The sequence below is a fragment of the Euprymna scolopes genome, chromosome 45, assembly GCF_053919585.1.
Source record: "Euprymna scolopes isolate OS-2025 chromosome 45, ASM5391958v1, whole genome shotgun sequence".
NCBI classification, from domain to species: Eukaryota; Metazoa; Mollusca; class Cephalopoda; order Sepiida; family Sepiolidae; genus Euprymna; species Euprymna scolopes.
The window spans coordinates 1789304-1808527 of NC_136526.1; the positions used below are offsets into that span (position 1 = coordinate 1789304).

Consider the following 19224-nt stretch of genomic DNA (forward strand, 5'->3'; position numbering starts at 1 on the left):
TCAACTAGTCCCGACTTTTTGGCCTTTCCCCGTGTCACTACTTTACGGTGTTCTTCTAGCTTTTTCTTTAGGAGGCGACAGGTCTCACCTTTGTATAGTTTTCCATATTTGCACGAAATCTCATATACGCAGTTTTTTTTGTCAGGAGACTTGCTTGGGTGCTTAACTTGTAACAGGTGTTTTTTTTTTTTTTTTGTTTTTTTTAACAACCTCCATCACGAAATTGGCCAAACATTTTGGCCAAAACTTTCTTACAAATAAGACAGTATGAGAAAACAAGTCTGCTATGGAAATGGCCTTAAAAGAGTCACTAAAAAATAACTCAAGAGAATTAAAAGTCTAACCGTTCTAGAAGCTATTTGAGTAGAAAACTTTCTAACACTTGGGGACCTCAGTAGTGAAGGGGTGTGATTTTGTTGCTAATAATACGGTATATATTAAATAAAACTTATCAACAGTTTCTAAGATAGATGTTTTGTATTATCCAGGATGTTTTTTTTTTTCTTAAAATATTGTCAGAAAATATACAGTCACTTTTTGGCAAATTTCACTAATTTTTAATGAATTTATTTTTAATATGAAGATTAAAGGAAACAAACTATTGGACAAAAGTTTATGAACAAACTTTTTAATACTTTATTATGAGTAAAATAACAAAATTTAATATTTCCAATGACTTATGCATCGTCGACCAATTTCTTACAAACTCTTGTACAAGTTTAGTTTTATATATATACTAGTGAGGGGTACCCGGCGTTGCCCAAGTGTTTGGAGGTGCGTGTGGAAACTCCGGGGTTTAGGGGGGGGGGGTTAAAAAAAAAAAAAAGCAAGTATGAGGATCGAACCCGAACCGTTGAGGCAAAGTTGTAAATTAAAGTGTGAAAAAAAAAAACGTGCGACGTTAACCATTGCCCCACCGCGAGATGCTAACGGAAACTAGTTTGAATTTATTTAATTACTTGGATTTAGCAGGTGCTCGTTTTAATGAGGTCAATTTTGACTGCGGGAACGCTTTTTCCCCCCCCCCCAAGATGTTATAGGAAAAAGACTAACGCACATGCAGCGAGCGACAAATGTTGAATATTTATTTTCCCGAAATCGAGCAAATTAAATAGACAGACGAGCTTCGTTGTTAACTGTGAGATATTACGATTTCTATGTGATATAAAAAGTTTTTAAAAGTTGTTAAGCGAGCGACCGCTTCTCTGAAAAAAAGCTTTTTGTTGACATACAGAAAAAGCGAACACACATACATACATACATTTTCGCTTTTATATATTTATAGATAGACCGTATTATCCCTACCTTAAAATATTGTCGGAAAAGGTATATAGAGTTGCTTTTAGGCAGATTTCACAAACAAATATTTTTTTTTTATAATCTTTGAGTTTTTGAGAGAAGTATTGCAATGTTGGATTGTTTTTTTTTGGTTTTTTTTACTCACGTTCACGCCAAACAAGGCATATTGCCACTTGAACATAAAGGGCTACTAATTGGGCCGATACCTATCAAAGATTAACACAATGCTGGTTTACATTACATTTGAACTTCTGCATATCAGTACAGTTTGAGAAGCAAGCAGCAGGAAGAAAATTCCAAAGTCTAGCCGTTCGAGGGAAGAAGCTGGCATTTACTTCAGTACGTCTAATACCGTGCAAAGGATTCATCTAGTTTATACTAATTTTACTGTGACACATAAGTATGTAATAATGTTTTCACCTGAAATGTGTAGGTTTAAAAAGATCACCAGTATAAACAAACATTAGAATAAATAACAAAATAGCATTTTATATTTTTGTAGATTTAATTTTTGCACTTTTTTTTTTTTTACTAACACTAGAAATATTGAATGAATAAAACAAATTTGCTATTAGTTTTAAAAGTCTTCACTTTTTTTTTTTTAAATCAAAACAAAAACAAAAAAACAAATGCAGTTTCTATGGTCATATTGATGAATGCGAAGTCTTAAAAGTTCCTTATTTTATCCAAAATCCGCTTGCAAACAAAACAAGGGCAGCAAATGCCGAGGATAAAAGTGATCCAATCAAAACGACAGAACTCTCATTGCTCTCCCTCCCTCCCTCCCTCTCCATGGACATACATAAATACAAGAAAACTCTTTCTCCAAGATTTTTGTTAATGCCAGCATTTTTTTTTTCGTTCAAAGTTGTCACAGTAAAAAAAAATAAAAAAGAAAACAAAAATAAAATAAAAACAATATACTCATCCCCAAAATGTTAACGGAATCATCGATAAAATTTATGATCCTTTTTTGCAATTTTTTTTTTTTTTTTGAGAGAGTTGCTAGAGAGAGACAAAAAGCTAGAGAAAATACTCTAACAAAATTGTCGCAGTACAAAAAAAAAAAAAAAAAAAAAAAATGGCCCCCTCTCAATACTAACAACGGAATCATTTATAAAAATTACTAGCAAAGTTGTCACAGTACAAAAAACAAAAAAAAAAAAAAAAAAAAAAAAAAAAAACAGTATACCCATCCCCAATATACCAACAATGGAATCCTTGATAAAAATTACAATCCTTTCTGCATTTTTTTTTTTTTTTTTTGAGAGATGAGAGAGGGAGACGAAAAACTAGAGAAAATATTTCAACTTTTGCAACAGATTAATTCACACGCCTAATCTGTCGACTTTGCTGCAAGTCTCTCACCAGATTTGGATGTTAGGAGTAATTTAAACATAAATGAAAAAAATGTGATAACCTCGCAGGTCAAAACCGATGAGAGAGTCCATTATTATATGTTTGCTATATTTTATACAGAGAGAGTGTTGATGATGAGGCTCCCACTTTTAGATTTAAGTTTGAAGAGCATAGCTATAAAATAAAAAATTTTTAAAAATACAAATTTTTTTTTAAATCCAAAAGTAAAAATTTTTTTTTTTTTTTTTTTTTTTTTTTTTTTTTAAATCAAAAAAATTTGTAAAAAAAATAAAAGATAGTCAAAAAAAAAAAAAAAAAAAAAAAAAATCAGATGGGAAAAAAAAATTTTTTAAATTAAAAAAAAAAAATAAAATAAAAAAAGAATAAAAATAATGAAAACAAAAATCAAAATAAATAAAAAATAAAATAAAATTGAATGAAAAAAAAATTTTTTTTTTTAAATTAAAAATGTTTGTTTTTTTTAATTAAAAAAAAAAAAAAAAAAATTTTTTTAAATTAACAATCCAAAATCTTGTCATGTTCTCTGGTTTCTATGCCCACGCTCTCCAAACTTTTCCTTCTCCTACGTTGGTTGCTGTTGTTGCATCTGTGCTTGTAGGTCCTTTGGAGCAACATTCTCCTGGCTGATGCTGGTCAGCTTTTTGCCCACCTGGTCATGCACCTCAAGAAATTTGGCCACGCACCGGTCAAGACAGACAGCCTCACCCTTGTTCAACTCTGCATCGTTATACCGAGGTGGAATGCATTTCTTCTGACAAGACGATGCCATTCTGAAAAATAAACGTTTAGAATTAATACAAGAAAAAAAAGGGGGGGGGGACATGTAGATGTAGTTAATTGCACTTTTTCATACTTTTCAATGATTTATTTTTATAATGTCTATGTATCATTTGCTATCTCGAGCAAAAGAATATTTTACCTACCTTAGGACGGGTATTGACGGGTATTACACAAATTTTCTCAGATAGTGATTAGAAAAATTTGGCTTCATGATATAATAATTTGACACCCAAATCACCGAAACCATGATTTTTAAAGAAATGAAAGGTGATTTAGCAGGTTTTCAAAATTAATATATAAATACATCGACATGGTTGGGGATTTGACAATCTTTGCTTCTAAATGAATTTCAATGATAGAATGCATTTCTTCTGGCAAGACGAGGTCATTCTGAAAAACAAGTGAAGCATGCATGGTCCCCCGTGAATGTACAGTGAACGAGGCATTAAAAAAAAAATAAAAAAATAAAAAAAATAAAAAATAATGAAGTTCAGCATTTGCCCCCCCCCCTCTCATTTAGCCCCCAAAATCCCCAAGGAATGTCAAATCCTGGTGAAAATGAACAAACAGTACAGTTTAATAAAACGAGAAAAGTCAAATTATTTAGACAAATTATTTAGACAAATTATTTAAACAAATTATTTAAACAATATTATGGTTTAATAGAACAATACTCTTTTTTTTTAATAAAACGAGAAAAGTCAAATTATTTAAACAATATTATTTAAACAAATTATTTAGACAAATTATTTAAACAATATTAAGGTTTAATAGAACAATACTCCTTTTTTTTTTTAAATGAACGCTGTTTAAAAAAAACATCTGAAGAAATTAGAATGTTTATACTTTCAAGTATCAACATAAAATTTGTTGCATATTTAGAATTACACTTTTTAAATAAAAATAATGAAGATTTTTATGATGTACGTACCCGTTACAGAATAAAGACGTCATATTCCAAAAATCATGTGGGTTTGGCGAGTAACTTTTCTATTTGTCTAATAAGTAAAAATATTTAGTTGTCAAAGGTCAACTAAAGATAAATATGTCTGCGGAGCCCTGTAAATGTATGTATGTCTGTCTGCCTGCCTAAAACGTTTGACAGAGGTGATGTACTTTCACGAGCTCAGTATCTTTTTGAAGTTCGACCCTTCGGACAACAAATATTGAAAAATTGGCTAAAAACATTCATTCCATCACCCTCAACTGGACACTTTTCTACAAGGAGGGGTCACTTTTTTGCCAATATTTTCGAAAGTCATCGCCTCTTTTTGATTAACTAGCCTTAATTTAAACCTTTGCTACTTCCGGTTTGGCGATGGGCGCAACGGCAAACACATCACATTTTTTTTTCTTTGCGGTACGGGTTTAAGCCTGCTTGCCTACTACTGCTTTTTTTTTTTTTTTTTTTTTTTATTGCTCAACACACACACACACACACACACACACACACACACACACACACACACCTCCAGGAACTCAGGCTGGTATATATGCTATTTGAGGATATATTTTAATCCTTTTCTATTATATTAGTGGGAGTACCTGGCATTGTGACGGGAGGGGGGGGGGGTCGTACCCAGTTGTCAATATATATATGGATTTGTATTACTGTACACATAGATTCGAAAAAGTTGTCAATAAACAAATATATAACAAATAAATATTATCAAAGGCAAGATAAGTTACTTTTCTACCAAACTGGATACATTTTTTTGTGTTTTTATTCAATGTAACATGTTTATTCAGCTCGAAAAATATGCAGTGTTTACCGATGTATTGGAAAATTCAAAATGGCGCCCGACACTCTCTTTAACACGGTAAGTTTGGGAAAAGGTGTTATAAATAATAAACTAGACAAAATAATATTTAAAAAAAAAACACCGAATATATGTCAACTTATGTCACGGTAACATATATTGAGCGAATTTCTAACATTATTTTGTATAGTTTATTATTTATAACATCTTTTCCTGAACTTACAGTGTTAAAGAGAGTGTCGGGCGCCATTTTGAATTTTCCAATAAATCGGTAAACACTGTATGTTTTTCGAGCTGAATAAACATGTTACATTGAATAAAAACACAAAAAACATATCCAATTAGGTAGAAAAGTAACTTATCTTTTCTTTGATATTTATTTGTTCTATATTTGTTTTGTGACAACTTTTTCGAATCTATGTGTACAGTAAAAAACAAACCCATATATATATATATATATATACATACTAGCGTGGATACCTGGCATTGCCTGGGTTGAAGTTCCGTTTGGAACACACCTGCTATACTAATCATTTTCATCATGGGCAACGTGAATACCTCCACAGCAATTTCAAAAATAGAACGGATAAAAACATTGCCCCAAAAAAGAAGTATGAGATACCCTCTCCAGCAGATATTTTGGCAGAAGGGATACAAAGAGAAGAAACTATTTTCCGGAGATTGAGCACTGGAAAGAACCCCACCCTCTCCAAAAAAAAAAAAATAAATAATTAAAAATAAATCATTACAACTTTTATTTCAATAAAAAATAGCAGCAAATGTCCGTGCGATCGCAAAAAAAAAAAAAATTAGCCAAGTAGGCAGAACTAAAAAAAAAAAAAAAAAAAAAAAAAAAAAAATGAAGATCTACCAAAAATTAATTCCAAAAACAAATGAAATTTTTCGTCATTGAAATGCCCCACCCCCACCCCAATGTAATTTGTCATACTTTGGGGTTCGTTTTATTTATGAAATTGTTAAGTGAAAGTACAGAGTGGTCTCATAAAAATTAATTAAATTTATCGTTATTTTATGTTTTAAATGTAATTTCCGCCCCCCCCACAAAAAAAAAATTGCATTTGTCATGTTTTGTCGATCGCCAAACTTGAAAAAATGCTAGAAGTGACATGTCTCGTTGAACGCTTGTGGCCAAAAAGTGGGTGCTCATTTTACATTCAATTTATATGGAAAAGTGATCCCCACTCTAAAACGTTATTTTTTTTTCTTTTCAAAATTTCTTTCATATTATTTATAAAGGCTATTTAAATGTATTAGGCCAAAAAAAGTAGATCCTTATTTTTTTTAGGTGGGTCATATCGTAAAAAATTTACCGATTTCAGTATAGCCGTTTATAGAATAATAAAAAACAAACAAATGAAATCTTTTCTTCAGTTTTTCGTAAGTGATTTTTTTTTTTTTTTTTTTTTTTTTGAATATTTAAAAAAACAATAAAAGCCAAACATTTTTCTAGCTACTCGGAATTATTTTTTCAAGCTAGTAATTTGAAATTACCGAATTATTTTATTTGGTGATTTTTTTGTTTATGTTCCGAAGGGGCAAATAACTCTAAAACAAAGATGTAAAAAAAAAAAAAAAAAAAAAAAAAAAAAAAAATCGATGTTGGAATAATAATTCCAAATAAATTTAATTAAATATGTTAACAATATAATTATTGTTTAAAATTTATTAAATAACGATTTTAAATAGAACACGTATAACAATTCTCTCGCTAGAAACATTAACTATGATACCGCTATTTAATAAAATCGATTTTTCTTAATGTAATATGAAAATGAGATGATCTCTTTATTGTATCTAATTTGCAAGAATGATACTATATATAGAAATAAATGAAAGAGTAAAGTAAGGAACCTTTTGTATATATTAAATCAAATTGTGAACAAACAGACGGGAATGCAAATTTATATAGATATATTGTTCTATTAAACTTTTGTTTAAATAATTTAACTTTGTTCATTTTATTTAAAAAAAAAAAAAAAAAAAAAAAAAAAGGTTGAAAAGATTTTTTTCACTCAGTAGTGAGCTTTGGAAGATTGTCGGTGAAAGAAATACAATCGCCAAAAGATAAGCGTTTCATTATTTCTAGTCATCACTTTGAAAAATCACTCACAAATGCAACTGTTTCACTTGCAATCTAGAGTCCTGTGTAAGAGACTGAATAATAGAAAGTGTCGCAGCGCTAATACTGTCTGGCATTCGAGCACTTTCAGGTGGTTTTATTTTAAATGCCGAACCGGTAGCTCTGAAATTGGCAACGCATAGTTATATTGATTTTCTATCTGGAACAGCATCATGCCATCCTAACTTGTAACGAACTCGGAAAACTCAGTTGCAGTTACAGATTCACCATTCTTAAAAAAACATTTTTATTGTAAAATCACGATGAGCACTAGTCCAAACCATATTGTTTGATAGGGTACTTGAATTCAGCTAACTTGATTATGAAGTAGAACTGACATATATTCAATGTAGCCGCTTTCAGCCTCCAATCACTATCTCGATACGGGTCCAGAACTAAGAGCATGCTTTTACCACAAGCGGCAGCTCGGTGAATACTTAACAAATGGCAGCAATCGGGCTGAATTTGGTGTTGTGGGAGGTCATGTTGGTGATGTTCTCAATATACAATCGCCAAAAGATAAGCGTTTCATTATTTCAAGTCACCACTTTGAAAAATCAGTTACAGATGCGACTGTTTTACTCGCAATGTGGGACCTTGAGCATGCAATTTTTTTTTTTTTTTTTTTAAAAGTACCAATTTAAAAAAAAAAAGAAAAAAAGTACCAAGTACGTTTTATGGAAATGTTATATATGAACGAGTAATCGTGTGTTAGATTTTAAAAATCTAAGAACAAAAAATTATGCTTCACCAATGTTCACATCCGTTATTCATCTAAATATGTTAAAATATTCGTAGAAAATCACCACTCGTGGAAGGGTTAATGTATACAAGATGGCGGTGTGGTAATCATTAATGTAAATTGGGTAAAATTTGATTATTTATGAGGATAGTTCAACAAGAATTTGTTTACATTGGATTTGAAGGCTACCATGTTGTATTCAACTAGGAAGCAGGATAGCAGAACAGTGTATCGCACGCAGTGAAAGTTTGGCAAGGAGGGGGATGATAGATTGGAGCTCAGTCGAGCAATTGCTATGAAAATAATGATAGAGCAGAGACAGGCTCAAAACATCTCTTCTATGAGAAAGAAGTTGCAGGCAAGATAAAAATGGCATCACCTACGAGGTTTTGAAGTCAGTTTTGAACTCTATCAAGGCCGGATATGGTGCACCGAGCAGCTCCCGCCTAAATGTGGAACTAAATCTGTCGTTTATACGAACAAATCAAATAAACGTAAGAAAATAAAAAAAAATTACAAAATACGCAAAGATCACCACTTTTCAAGGCCCGGAAGCCACTCAGGGATAAGGGTTATTGCAAGTATATTATGTTAGTGTGGAGATTTGATGAAGTCTTTACTTAAGGGGGGGGGCGGTTCATTAGGAATTTGTTAACGTTGGACTTGAAGACATCCAAGTTGTAGTCAGGTGGGAAGCAGGCAGACAGAACTTCATAGTAAGAAAGTAGATTCTTGACCCAAATTTCCACTTATATTAAAAAAAGAAATATCTGTATGATGTATGTACCCATGATAAAATGAAAATATATTCCAAAAATTATATAAAGTGATCAAGTAATTGTATTTAAAAAAAAAAAAAAAAAAAAAAAAAAAATCAAATTTCAATTAGTAATACAGAGTTGTACAGATTTTCACGGACTTCAAGAGATTTTTTTTTTTTTTAATTTTTTTTTTTAAATTTTTTAATTTTCTCACGTTTATTTGATTTGCTCATAAACGATGGATTTAGTTCCACATTTGGGCAGGAGCTGCTTGATACGCTGAAACCAGTGTCAATAATTTTCCCCATTCTTTATTTGTGCCTAAATCAAAATGTAGATTCCATGAACAAAGCTTCTTTCTTAGAACTGCACACCTGTGGAACTCTCTTCCGTCTGCCTGCTTCCCACCCGACTACAACTTGGATGCCTTCAAGTTCAAAATAAACAAATTCCTGATGAACCGTCCCCTTAAGACACTTTAACAAATCTCCAATACTAACAATTACAACAATACTATCCCACTGATAACTGTACACACAATAACTTTTATCTCTGAGTGGCTTCCGGGCCTTGACAAGTGGTGACCACGTATGATTGTCGTAAAAAAAAAAAAAAATTAAAAAAAAAAAAAAAAAAGATGACTTTTCAAAATTTTTCCAAACAAAATTTGGTGTTTGTTTTACAATCCACAACAATTCGATAAATTTGTAAAAGAAATTAAATATACAACAAATGTTACCATAGTCAATAAAAGTTACTTTGCAATTTACCGGCATCTTTTTTTCTTTTTTTTTTTACATAGGCATCATAACTTATCAAGGCCCAGAGACCACTCGAGGATAAGGGTTAAGAGTATACAGTAGTCAATTGAACAATATAGTAATTGTGAGAAATAGAAATTCGGTAAATTTGTTAATTAAGTGGAACAGCTCATCAAGAACTTGTTTACGTTGGACTTGAAGACAACCATATTGTAGTCAGCTGGAAAGCAGGAGAACAGAGGCGTGCAGTTCTAAGAAAGAAGCTTTGATCATGGAATCTACGTTTAGGCTTAGGCACAGATAAAGTGGGGGGGGGATTATTGATAGTGTTTTCAGTTAGACGAGTGTTTCTTGTGAAAGTTTGGCGAGGAGAGACCATAGATTGAAGCTCAGTCGAGCACTTGCCATGAAAATAACGATAAAGCAGAGACAAACTCGCAACATCTCTTCTGTGAGATAGAGGTTGCAGAGAAGAGAAAAGGACATCTCCTACGAGGCTACGAAGTCTATTTTGAACTCTATCAAGGCAGGACAAGCCTTTTCTAGCAGCTCCTGCCCAAATGTGGCAACAGTATTCCATCCTTGGAGGTACCTGGCTCTTATATAGATAGAGAATTGCATCAGCAGTGAGAGTGAGATATCCACTGGATCGATAGAAAGATCCCACCATTTTTCCAGCGGCCTTGGCAACAGATTTAATGTACGTGTTCCATTTAAGATCAGGAGTAAAGGTCAAGCCCAGAAGCTTGGCAAAACATGAGGCTTCCCCAAGACGAGAGCCATTCATTTCAATTGATGCCAGATGGGGATCAGAATGTTGATGGTGTAAAGATAGAAGTTTGGTTTTAGATGCATTAAAAGTAACCAGCCACTTGTTTCCCCATTGTACTATGCGCTCAAGATCAGAGAAGAGAGAATCGGAGAGAACTTGGTCATTTATGATCATAGATGTGCTGTCTCATCCATTTTGTTTTAAGCCATTTTAATATTCTTCAAATTTTGTTTTTAGTTTTTATATAATGACCCTTTCAAAATAATTTTCATTTTTTGTTCTGAAAAATACAAATAAAAAATACACGTTATGTTAATAAATTATTGTTTCATTTTAAATCGTACGTTTTGTTTGTTTTTCCGTCATCACCCCCCCCCCAAAAAAAAATGAGTCGGTTGTCTGCCCTTGATTTTACCATCACCAGTTCTTTTTTTTCTCCCTCCATGGGGAGGCAGTGAAATTTGATTTTCTTAAATTAAAATAAAAAATAAAAACTACTCGATAAAAGTTAGTGATTTTTGGAATATGTTATCTTCGTTCTGTGACTGGTACATACATTATACGGCGAACCTGAACGAGCTTCCCCCCCCCTGCCATAAAATTGATTCCTTTTCACGTTTCTGTTTTTTTTTTTTTTTTTTGCGGGGCGGGTGGGGGTGGGGGGGGCAATTGAAGAGTCTTGTCCACACAAAGAAAGTATTTTTCTTAAAGAGGTGCAGGGTGAATTTCCGTTTGATGAAAACCAGTTTTCGTTTTTTGCCGCAGTCGATCTACTAGTTGGCCAGTTGTGTATAAATCCCAAGAGCGATAGGATCCTTCTATCATGTCCGAAAGTGACACAATGTTCAACAAGCGAGATCGGAGATGTGCCGCTGTACAACTCATGCTCTCTACCGATCCAAGTTATAACAGGACCATTGCCAGCACCCTCAAAATACATTGCTGGATTGCCAGACATGCCCAAGGTGATGAAAACAAAGTTTCCGGCCACGGTTATGGTCTTTGGTGTGATTTCAAGTGAGAGCCACATCATGCCACCTCACATGAAGTCAGCTTGAAAGTCAACATCAAAATGTATGTGGATATGCTGAAAAGTGTGGTGACCCCCCTCGTACAAACAGGTGGCCGCTAGCAGACCCTGGGTGTGGCAGCAGGACTCGGTGCCGGCCCACAAGTCCAAAGAAACCCAGGTTTGGCTTCAGAAGGAGTGCAACGACTTTGTACCCGTCTTTCACTGGCCCCCTTCTCACCTGACCTGAACCTGCTGGTCTATTTTATTTCACCATACATCGAAAACATCACCAACATGACCTCCCACAACGCTAAAGCCAACCTGATTGCCGCCATCCACCAACTATTCGCCAAGCTCCTACCAGCGCTTGCGGAAAAGGCATGCTCCCAGTTCTGGATCCGTATCGAGGTGGTGATTGAGGCTGAAGGCAGCTACATTGAATAGATGTCAATTCTACTACATAATCAATTGATTTTTTTAAATAAAAGTCTTAAACTGTTATCAGCTATATATTTGCGGGACTTGTAGAAATTCCACAGGGGAATCCTTCTTCTATAATATAAATCTCACCTGTCTGTTTAAATGTATGTATGAATGTCTGCTCCAAACTTTCAGCAAAGGCGACGGATTTTCACAAGATCGGTATCATTTTGGAATTTTGACATCTCGGACAATAAATATCGAAAAATTAGCCATAAGATTTTCATGACACTTATATGGATAGACCTGTGGAAATTCCACAGTAGACTCATTCATATGTAATATATAGATGTTGGCATTCTGTAGACATTCCTTAATAAAATCCACCATATACATTTTACTGTGGATTTCTATCAATATTTTGTGAATTTTTCCATTTTTGAACCATCATCAACAAACAATTGACCTTGATTGCCCGTGAAACTTATCTCCTCAACGCTACTTGTTTTACGTACTGAATAAACGCTTAAAATTCCGTTAAAATACACAAAACTTATCCAGGTGTAGAAGAGTAATTTACCTTGCCTTTGGTAACATTTATTGGTTACATATTTTAATTTTTAGCCCTTTTCTTCATTGTTGACTTTTTGAGACTTTTGTGCTTATTAAAAAAAATTGATGCTCTGGATTTTTATAAAACTTTCTGAAAAGTTGTAACTAATTGATTTCTATATAATTTGAATTTAACCCGTAAAAAAAAATTAGGTATTGGTCGCGGTAAGAGTTCCCTGCCGAACACCCTCAAAAAACAATGACTTCTCCCCGCGCAGGCGCAAAGGACATGTTTTAGTTGCCATAGTAACAAAACTTTTTATCGACATTGTTTTACTGTTTATGAATATTGAAATAAAATACATTACTACACATTTATTAATAATATCTCACTTTTAATCACTTTTATCGACTTTTTTTTTTTACTCTTTTTAAATGACAACGTTAATGTTTATGAATATTGAAATAAAATACATTACTACACATTTATTAATATCGTTCTTTTTTTTTTTACTGTTTATGTGTCAATTTTATCGACTTTTTCTTTTCTTATATTGAAATATTATATATATGAAATATTGAAATTATTCTTATATTGAATATTGAAATAAAAGACATTACTACACATTAATAATATCTTCTTGAATATTAAAATAATTTCCCAACTTTTTTCATTTCTATGTGTTTTTAGTTTTGTGTGTTGAATGAAACTTTTTTTTTTTTTTTCATTACAACAATAGTTATCGACCCCGGTTCTTTGGCTGACAAACGACATCTGTCGGCGGTTCTTGAAATTTACTTACCACAAAATGGTGATAGAATAATAAATTTACTTACGTTTAATCAATGTTATTTTCTTTTTTAAATAGCATTTTCTTTTTAAATGACGACGTTTTTACTGTTTATGAATATTAAAAGAAAAATAATTACTAAACATTTATTTATAAAAAAAATGGGTGCTAGTGCAAAACACCATTTTGTGGTACTAGTGCAAGTGCACTTATTGATCCGTGCTGAAATAACGTTAGGCCTATTATTTAAAAAGCCATTCTTAACATGGGGAGGGTGTTTTGTACCTATTCTCTACTTTAACCTTACAATTGAATAAATAATAAGAAAATGGGTGCTAGTGCAGTATCAGAATTTTTGACACCCCTAACACGAAACTGCGAATACAATATAAAAATCTCGTAATTTCTCTGTTAAAAGTGGGTTATTTATTTTCTTTATGGATTATACTTCCAAAATAAACTATTACAGTTGTTTTAAAAGTAATAGAAATATTTTTCTTTTTTTTTTTAAAAAACAGTAATGAATTTTCCGAACTCAATATTTTTCAATTTTTAAACTTTAAAAATCTATCAAAATTTTTCTATTGATTCTATTTTTACGATATTTTCAGGGTCAATGTGAAATTTTATGCTCTTTCCAATAAACCGAATATAATATTTTAGACAAACGTTTTTTTTTAAATTCACGCCCCCCCCCCAAGTGTCACCCATTTTGAAATGTCTATTAAAAAGTAAATAATTTATGTCGGGGAGTTTTATAGGTATTATTATACAAACACCGTGACAGCGAATTAGTAAAATCTTTTACGTAGTATTCTGTTACGTTTCGGTGTGCTGAACACGAATCTGAAAACTGGGTTAGGGTTAGGGTACATTTTTTTCTACTAATTCGCTGTCACGGTATTTGTATAAATTTAGAGTGGAATTTTAAACTTATGTTCTATAATTATAAAAAATATTAAATATATCACTTTATATGTTTATTATATATAAAAAAAAACTTTTTTACCGGCCCCATTATATAAACAAAGGAAAATTGCTCCAGGAAAATACCTACTTCGGACCATTACCTTGTAATGTAGATTACTCAAAATACAGTTTGGATCATTTTACAACAATGCTTTCAAAGACATTTACTACGGATTTTACCATGCAATTTGGATGTGAATTTTTATATCCTTGTCTTTAACTTCCCTTACTCTGTGACTTTAAAATACTTAAACAACTTTTAATTGTGATTTTCCATAACCCTAACCCTAACGCTGTCACGGTGTTTGTATAATAATACCAAAAATCGCTTTTTTCAGAAATTTACCTGTAAAGTCCGAAGTTTAAAACCTTTAAAAAAAAAAAAAAAAAAACAGTTTTTTCTTTTTTTTTTTTTTATAAAACCTTGGTCCTTGCTCCTTTAATTGAAAAAAAAAAATTAGGGCTTGAATTACATTTTTCGAGGAGTTATAAGCTTGGAAAGATGGAGTGGAATTAAACACTATTTTCACGAAATTTCTGACACTGCTAACTACACTTATGATCCGCGCTATATTTTAAATCGTATTTCTAAGCTTAAAGTTTAATTTTTTTTTTTTATTTAAAAAGCCATTCTTAACATGGGGAGGGTGCAAATTCGCCTAAAAAAGTAGAATCTCATTTTACGGAATTAGCTAAGAGTGTTAATTTACAACCATCACCTATGGCACCATTGGCACTTCTGCATGTCAGTAACATGAAGCGAATGCGTGTAATTTAGTTTCAAGAACCGCCGACAGATGTCGTTTGTCAGCCAAAGAACCGGGGTCGATAACTATTGTTGTAATGAAAAAAAAAAAAAAAAGTTTCATTCAACACACAAAACTAAAAACACAGAAATGAAAAAAGTTGGGAAATTATTTTAATATTTTAAGAAAATGCTATTAAAAAGAAAAAGTCGATAAAAGTGAGACATAAACAGTAAAACAGTAAAAAAAAAAAAAAAAAAGATATTAATAAATGTGTAGTAATGTCTTATTTCAATATAAGAATAATTTCAATATTTCATATATATAATATTTCAATATAAGAAAAGAAAAAGTCGATAAAATTGACACACAAACAGTAAAAAAAAAAAGATATTAATAAATGTGTAGTAATGTATTTTATTTCAATATTCATAAACAGTAAAACAATGTCGATAAAAAGTTTTGTTACTATGGCAACTAAAACATGTCCTTTGCGCCTGCGCGGGGAGAAGTCATTGTTTTTTGAGGGTGTTCGGCAGGGAACTCTTACCGCGACCAGTACCAAAAACTATTTAAAAATAGCGCGGTAGCAAAAGTGCACAAGCACCGAAAGCCGTTCTTAACATGGGGACATTGAGAGTGTTTATTCAGAATGCCATTCTTAACATGGGGGAGGGTTATTCCGAAAGCCGTTTTTATTTATTTATTTATTTTATTTAACACTCATGTGCATTTACTTGGTTGTGAAAAAAATGGCTTTTACGTTGGATAACAAATGTTTTCATATCTGATAAACTACTAATTAGCACCCAAATTTAACTGTGATATTCGTTGTCAGCATACCTAAAAACCTGGAATGTAAACGGCGAGTTGTAGTTAACGTAACAAAAAAAAAAAAAAAAAAAAAAAAATTAAGTCACTCTCATTCCATTTGGTAACAATTATTTGTTAGCTATTTGACTTTTCTCTACCTTTTGTTTTAATCGCCAAAATGTGAAAGGGGACGAAGGTTAAAAAAGGTCTGAAGGACGATTCGAAAGGAAGAAACGAAAACGACTGGTTTTATATAAAACTTACCGATTATACATATCCGCCATCATTTCCATCTCAAGCTCGAAAACGAGCTTCATTTGTTCCTCATTAACGTTCACAGCCATTGTTGTTGATACGATAACTTATAAATTATACAATAAAAAAAAAGACGAGTATAGGAAGTCTTTACGAAGGTAAAAACACGAAAAAACCATAGACACGTGCTTGTTTGGGATAATTAAAAAAAACCGGATACGGATGTACAGGGCGACACCTAGTGAACGAGTCGTTAACTATGCTGTTATTTTTCTAATAAAATGTAAGGGCAGATAACTCTATTTGACACAAACCGGCTTAAAGTGTCATTTCTCGACCTAGACTTTCTTCAAGGTCGCATTATAGTCACTTTGAGTCTTTCTCGATTGCATACTAACATAACTAAGTCGATTATCTTGTGTTTGCCTTGATAAATGATTCGTTTTTATCTTTTTTATTTTTATGCTCGCTACTCAAGCATTTCTTAATAATAGCCCTGACCTTTTCAAGGTTCTATGACATCCCCCTCGTTCCCATATTTTATTTTTTATTTCATTTATTTTTTATTGCATTTTTAATCCAAACTAGGCACAGTTTCACTTTGATGTAGGGAGCTCCTATCTGGGACATAAATTGCAGGGACACTATGTAGGGAGTTGAGCAGCAAGATGTCTGTTTACATTGCACTTGAACGTATGTCAGTACAGGCAGGGGAAACAGGAACCCGGGAGGAAAATCCAAAATCTAGCAGTTCTGGGGAAGAAACTATTAGAGTAGTAGGCTTTTTGACTTCTGGGGATCTCTACTGTGAAGGGGTGGGATTTTGCTGCTTGTCGAAGAGATTGTGCGAGCCTTTTCTAGTCTCAATAAAACGCATTACTTTTTTTCTGAATTTAAAATAATAAAACCTGCGCGAGACTTTCCTAGTCTCACACAAAAACACGTTCACATTTCAAGCTATATTACTTGCCGCATACATACGTGCACACAAACATACGCGCCCACGTCCACACACGTACATATATTCACGTTCGCGTACATACACTCACATTCACGTGTATATACACACACGCTAACGTACACACATGTACTCACATACGCGCACACGAACGCGCACATGGACGACGTCACTTCCTCTTTCAAAGGAAATCCACACATGCGCAAAAGACACTCCGGAAACGAGTATAAAAGAAAGAGCAATAAGCGGCTCCTTCTTTTAGAACCAGCTCTCGGGCTGAGAGGTTCGACGAACTATCGCCTCCCGAAAGGGAGGCGCGTACCTCACACCACTTGCTACTATGTGGAACAAAAAGCTAACAGACCGTACGTACACATTCTCACTCTTTCTCTCTCTATCTACTACTGGTTCCTGAGAACACCTTCGCGTAGCTGCTTGCTAACTGATGTCAACTCTCTATCCTCTTCTTTGTCTACACGCTGGGCTATCATTCTCATTTTCACTACGTTACTCCTTTCTCTTTCCACGCGCGAACAAACGATAGTGACCCGAACTTGAGATGAACACACATTTCCTTTTCTTTCTACAACACCAGTCTCGCAACGAACATTGGTTACACTCGCACAGACATGAACACGTGTTATATCTAAAACATTAATTCTTTCAACAGTAAATAAACAATGTTTATCTTATCCATCAATTGAGTTTTTGTTTCCCTCAATTCCATTCGTTTCATTATTTTCTTGTGGCGAGTTAGGGTATTATTATATCCTGGTCCGCAACAAGACAGAGGCTGAAGCTGGGATGTCAGTTCAGGGCCTATTAGGTTGGCGACTCTCTTTTGGACCCTGTCTAGGAGTGAGAGACTAGTAGCAGATGCACCAGCCCAAAATGATCTTTACGTTTAAAATTTGGTCAGGTGAAAAAGCTCAACAAATTCCTTTCACGTGAGCGAAATTAACGTTATCTTTATGATTATTGTTTCCATTTCACTTGAAGAAGCATCCTCATTCAACACATTTCTGGGACTGACATTTATCCATGACCTGAAATGAAAGACTTAAAAGGTGCCTTCAATAAGTTTCCAGACTTTTTATGTATGGGCACTTTTATTGATAATACACACTTTTATTAATAGTGCACACATGAAACTCTAGTCCCTTTTGAAGTAATCTCCTCCGGCTGCAATGCACTTATACCGTTCCAACAACTTCTGAATGGCCCGTCACAGCCTCTTCCATCTCATCAATTGTCTCATAACGGCAGCCTCTAAGGTTTTCCTTGAGCCGAGGGAATAAACGAAAGTCACAGGGAGCAAGATCTGAAGTATAGGGAGGGCGAGGAACTGCCTTGATGCCCATCTTGTCAAATAGTCTGTGACAAAGATCAAGTTGTGAACTGGTACAAACAAGTTGGTCTGTTCACGTCAAAGGTTCTTACACTATTCTCAATATCTTCTGTGATCCTTCTTTTTCGACTCTTCGAAGATTCGATCGAGTGTGCTGTCCCAGTAGAAGTTTCAATTTTTTGTCTTCAGCAGCTCCCAGAACAGGGCCATTACTTCGGCCTGAGAAAAAACATAGGCTACCTGGTTTACCATTCCAAACCAGGATCTTATGTCAGTTATATTTTTTGGGTCGGAAAATTCTGTATTGCTTCAGTCATTTTTTTGATGGGTTTTATCCCGTCTTCTGGCAAATTCCCCTCTTTTTCTGTGAAGTGAAATTTCCGGGGGTTGAATACGATACCATTTTTGCTGCAGTTATTTATGTACTCCATGATGTTTCTATAGAGTCATCCCATAGTATGCCAAAATGATGTTTCTATAGAGTCATTGCATAGTATCATGTCCTCAATACATCTTGTTTTCCTGGGCATTATATATATTATCAAACCTGCATGTATATGCCTCTCCTGATGCTGGGAATCCTTGTGCCTGAAGATAACGGTATCTACGCCATTCCGTGATGAAGACGAGTCTACTTCTATGGGGGTATGATGCCAAAATCACTCCGCTCTTGTAACTGGGCGTCTTGGATTCGATTCCACCTCTGCAGATTTTGTATATATTATTATAGAATTAATGTTCTATCGATTTTTATATATTATAAAGTTGCGATTTCAAAAATTAAAAATATATTTATATGACTTGGGTGCATTAGTTTGAATCGAAACCAAAATAAAAACTTATGAAAAAGAAAATATATATAACTTGAGTTCCTTCAGACATAATCGAAACCGAGACCAAAACTTATGAAGAATTTAATTCTCAGTGTGGGCGACCGAAAAATACAATTGCAAATTACTTAGGAC

General features: G+C 33.4%; 1 protein-coding gene across 1 annotated transcript; it reads right to left on the bottom strand.

The window, feature by feature from the left end:
- Positions 1-1062: 1062 nt before the first annotated feature.
- Positions 1063-16178, bottom strand: LOC145269120 (mitochondrial import inner membrane translocase subunit Tim10-like). The gene is made up of 2 exons (XM_080124718.1): positions 15963-16178; positions 1063-3449 (listed from the first exon to the last, which is right to left on the bottom strand). Exons 1-2 carry the CDS (start codon positions 16040-16042, stop codon positions 3242-3244), a joined length of 288 nt encoding a protein of 95 aa, XP_079980844.1. The 5' UTR covers positions 16043-16178; the 3' UTR covers positions 1063-3241.
- Between the last annotated feature and the right edge of the window lie 3046 nt (positions 16179-19224).